Consider the following 4,264-nt stretch of genomic DNA (forward strand, 5'->3'; position numbering starts at 1 on the left):
GTGCACATAGGGTTGCCTGAAATGGGGAAAAACATTAATTCCTCATTAGCTTTTCCACTCCACAGTGCCTTGGTTAGTTTAACAACAATTCTTTCGGTGATTTCCTCTCCCATTTCCGTGGGCATTAGAAGCCTCCCCAGAGCCTCGGCTAACCACCAGCTATGTTCCTAGGAGAAAATCTACCAGCAAGAAGCAGAAGGAAGAAAAAAGGGACAAAAAGTCAAGAGCGAAATATATTGGTCTTCCAATAGCATAACACACTGTGCGCCCGCCTACCTGTGTGCAATGAGGAATAAACCCATAGACGAGGAGTCGATCGTTGTGGAACAAGGATGGCACCTGGGCTGGGGCCTGCAGGGGCTCCGGCGCGTCTGTGCTGAGTTGCTGCCATTTGACCGACACAGAGTGACAGCTGGGAGAACGTAACCTGGCCATCTGGTCTTCTACCTATTCACAAAAAAGGAATTGTTCCTCTTTCCATGTTATATCCAGAGAAATTACTTAACACAAAATAAAGTTTGCATTCTATCCTTTGGGGATTTTGTAGCTCTTTGGTTTCTTTTCTCCTTCTTGTTACAGGGTACTTTTCCAAAAAGATTTTAAATAGAATTTTTAATGGTAGCACTATCACATCATTTAGATTTACAAAGCATCCTAAAATCATTCCATTAGCTAATTACTAACAGAGAACTTTGGTATGGGTAGATTCCAGTTATAAAAATTAACCCTACAAAGGACTTGAATAGACATTTCTCCAAAGAAGATACACAACTGGCCAACGAGCGCATGAAAAGATGCTCAACATTACTTGTCATTAGGGAGATGCAAATCAAAACCACAATGACACACAACTTCACAGCCATTAGGATGACTATTATTCAAAAACACCCACACACAACAATGGATGTTGGTGAGGATGTGCAGAGGCTGGAACCCCCGTGCCGGCGGGAGGTAAGACGACCCACTGCCATGAAAGACGGTGTGGTGGTTCGCAAAAACCAAACCCGGGTGGTACGTGATCCTACTTCCAGGCGTGTACTCGAAATAATTGAAAGTGGGGTCTCAACCAGGCATCTGTACACCCGCGTTCACGGCAGCGCTGCCACAGCAGCCAAAAGGCAGAAACAACCCGGGTGCCCATCAGCGATCAACGGACGGATGAAGAAAACAGAAGGCGGAACGTAGACAGGACAGACGACGGCCCATCCAGCCTTAAAAAGGAAGGACGGTCTGACTCGTGCTACAACGCAGATGAACTCTGAAGACATTTGCCGAGTGAAATGGGGCAGTGGCAGAAAGACGAAGACTGCGTGCTTCTGTTCATCCGAGGTACTGAGCACAGTCAGAGTCAGGCGGAAGTAGAACAGAGGCTAGCGGGGCTGGGGCAGAATGGAGAGCTGCTGTTTAACGGGGACAGAGCTTCTATCTGGGATGACGAAAACATTTGGAAATAGAGAGAGGTGATGGCTGTACAACACTGTGAATGTACTTAACGCCACTGCACTGAAATATATACTTAAAATGGTTAAAATGGTAAATTTTATGTATCTTTTATCCCAATAAAAAATTAATCCCGGCAACACCTATATAGCACTTCATTTAAAAAATTCATGACATTTCATAAGGCAGAAATCAAACGGTTAACCAGGAGAACGACCCAATCAAGTATTGACTGTGTTGCCGCTGGAGCCACATGGGTGGTGCCTGGGGCCACACCTTTGGTGGCTTTTGCCTCTTTGTAACTCCTGGTCCATTCAAGAAAACACAGAAGTTACCATCACTTAGACTTGTAAGAAGACAATATTTCTACATGTACACATAAAATTAGAGATAAGGTGTTTTCTTAATAAAAACCTACCTGTTTTTTCCAATTATGTTTGGATTTTGCATTAAAATATTCAAACACTCCGGCACCACACTGGGACAGAGTCCTTAAGACGTGACGATTTGCTGTGGAACTGACCACATTTCACACGTGTTAGTGTTCAAGACATTTTAGAAACATTTTTGAAGTACATGTTAACAGTGCTGAGAAAGCACAAAACTAAACAGGGGAGACACGTTACCTGAAGAAAAATCTACTCTTCTGTAGCTGAGGTTAAAGACATAAAATGGTAACAGTAGGAAACATCTGAAGGTTTGTCTAATTTAAGCTCCCACAGGTCAGAGAATTTATCTTTCACAATAGGAAAAAGTAGAAATTCTTGATTTCCAATTTATTGAGGAAGGGACCATATGGTTAAAAAAAAAACACCCAAAGGTATCAGAATGCTGGTAAAGACGTCACCCTACTTTCAATAAATACCAGTTACCTGAATCTGGTCCCAAAGGCCAAGAATTGGCAAAGAGTTAATGAAGTGTCCCTCCTAAAATCTGATACACACCTACAGAGCAAGGGTAGCAAGAAGTAACTCTCACTCTAGCAAAGAACATCTTTGATATGTAAGTAAGCGTCCTATTACGTTTCTCGCAACGATAATTCTACAACTTTTAAGAACTCCTTTCTTAGAGGGGTTCCTCCTGATACTAAAGAAATGATCAACTATTTTTCAGAGACAGAGCTTATGCAAGTTATTTCTGAAATTTACTTTAGCCTATCGACAAAGACTGGATTTGCCATTAGTCATCAATACGAACTGGTTATGATCATAACATTGACTAGAAAATCCTTAAGACGGGTTTATTTGTATGTCACAGATCGGCTGGAGTCTTTCCCGCGCTGCTGCGCAGCCCTCACAGGACAAGTCCACACACCAGGGAGACAGCGAGATGGACCGTCCACTCCTGGAGAGCTCGGCTTACTGGAGTTTGTAAAGGCGAACCGAGTGGGGAAGAAGAGGCAGAAACACTTAGAGCCTGAAGACTTAACAGAAGAGCAGAGAGGATCCCAGCTCTCGCAGGCTCTCCGACTGCCCGCCCGGACTCGCCGTCACACCCCCTCGAGTTCCTCCCAGGCCCTGGGGGACACCCCGTCCCCATCCCAGGACAGGCCCCAAGGAGGAAGGAGGAAGGAAGGAGGGAGGAGGGAGGAAGGAGGAAGGAGGAAGGAAACAGGAAGGAAAGAGGGAGGAAAGAGGAAGGAAGGAGGAAGGGAGGAGGAAAGAAAGGAGGAAGGAAAGAGGGAGGAAGGAGAAAGGAAAGAGGAAAGAAAGAGGAAGGAGGAAGGAAAAAGGGAGGAAAGAGAGAGGAAGGAGGAAGGGAGGAGGAAGGAAGGAAGGAAGGGAGGAGGAAGGAAGGAAGAAGGAAAGAGGAAGGAGAAAGGAAGGAGGAAGGAGAAAGGAAAGAAGAAGGAAAGAAGGAGGAAGGAGGGAGGAAGGAAGAAGGGAGGAAGGAGGACGGAAAGAGGGAGGAAGGAGGGGGGAAGGAAGGAAGAAGGAAGAAGGGAGGAAGGAGGAAGGAAAGAAGGAGGAAGGAGGGAGGGAGGAAGGAAAGAGGGAGGAAGGAGGGAAGAAGGAAGAAGGAAGGAGGAAGGAGGAAGGAGGGAGGAAGGGAGGAAGGAAGGAAGGAAGAAAGAAGGAAGAAGGAAGGAGGAAGGAAGTTTGTTCAGTGTCCCTGCCTGGCCACGGGCCCCCAGCCCCATGCGACACCCGGCTGTTGGGGCAGGCTGGAACTTGGATCCTTACGTAAAATATTAGCATCTGACATGACTTGGAGTTTATCGTGTGTTGGTTCTGCTCTGAGCGCTTTCTGTATACGAGTTCATTTAAACCTCACAGCAACCCTATGAGGCGGGTATTTTCATTATCATCTTCCTTGCGCAGGTGAGAGGTTAAGCCACTTGTCCAGGGCTAATGAGTGGCCACCGGTGTTGGAGGCCCGGCAGTGGCTGAGAGCCCAGACCCCAGAGCCCTGCCCCGCCACGCTGCGCTGTACGGACCAGCGCGGGCGCCCGCACTTCCCCAGGTCCCCTGCAGGCCAGCGGACGGACCTCCCCGCAGGCTGCCGTTTGCACCCAGGGGCTCGACCGAGCCACCAGCTCTTGGGGACTCACCCAACGCCGCAGGCAAACAACCTGGTGTGGGGGAGGCTTCTCTTCACAAGCTGCATCGTGAGGCTCTCATCCTGCAGGTGCCCGTCAGACACAAGGAGAATGTCCCGTGACCCTTGGCAAGGGTACAGCAGACTTAAATATCGGAGCGTTTTCCAGAACTCTGTGTTGCCCATGGTGGGCGTGGCAGACTGGAGGGAAGAAGGGGAGAGATGACGTTCCCCTCTCAGGTGTGCTCACCGTTCCTACAGCTTCACGTCTCCTAAGGAGGGCTTA

General features: G+C 47.8%; 1 protein-coding gene across 1 annotated transcript in view; it reads right to left on the reverse strand.

Moving 5' to 3' along the window:
• PARP4 (poly (ADP-ribose) polymerase family, member 4) overlaps positions 1–4,264 on the reverse strand; it is a 98,107-nt gene that overhangs the window by 39,328 nt on the left and 54,515 nt on the right. Inside the window, exons 20-22 of the mRNA XM_012641671.1 lie at positions 3,992–4,179; positions 1,859–1,958; positions 277–447 (exon numbers count right to left, since the gene is read on the reverse strand). Of these exons, the coding sequence (XP_012497125.1) occupies positions 277–447; positions 1,859–1,958; positions 3,992–4,179 (459 nt within the window). The remainder of the gene's footprint in view (positions 1–276; positions 448–1,858; positions 1,959–3,991; positions 4,180–4,264) is intronic.

The sequence above is a fragment of the Propithecus coquereli genome, unplaced genomic scaffold, assembly GCF_000956105.1.
Source record: "Propithecus coquereli isolate 6110/MARCELLA unplaced genomic scaffold, Pcoq_1.0 Scaffold168, whole genome shotgun sequence".
Lineage (NCBI taxonomy): Eukaryota > Metazoa > Chordata > Mammalia > Primates > Indriidae > Propithecus > Propithecus coquereli.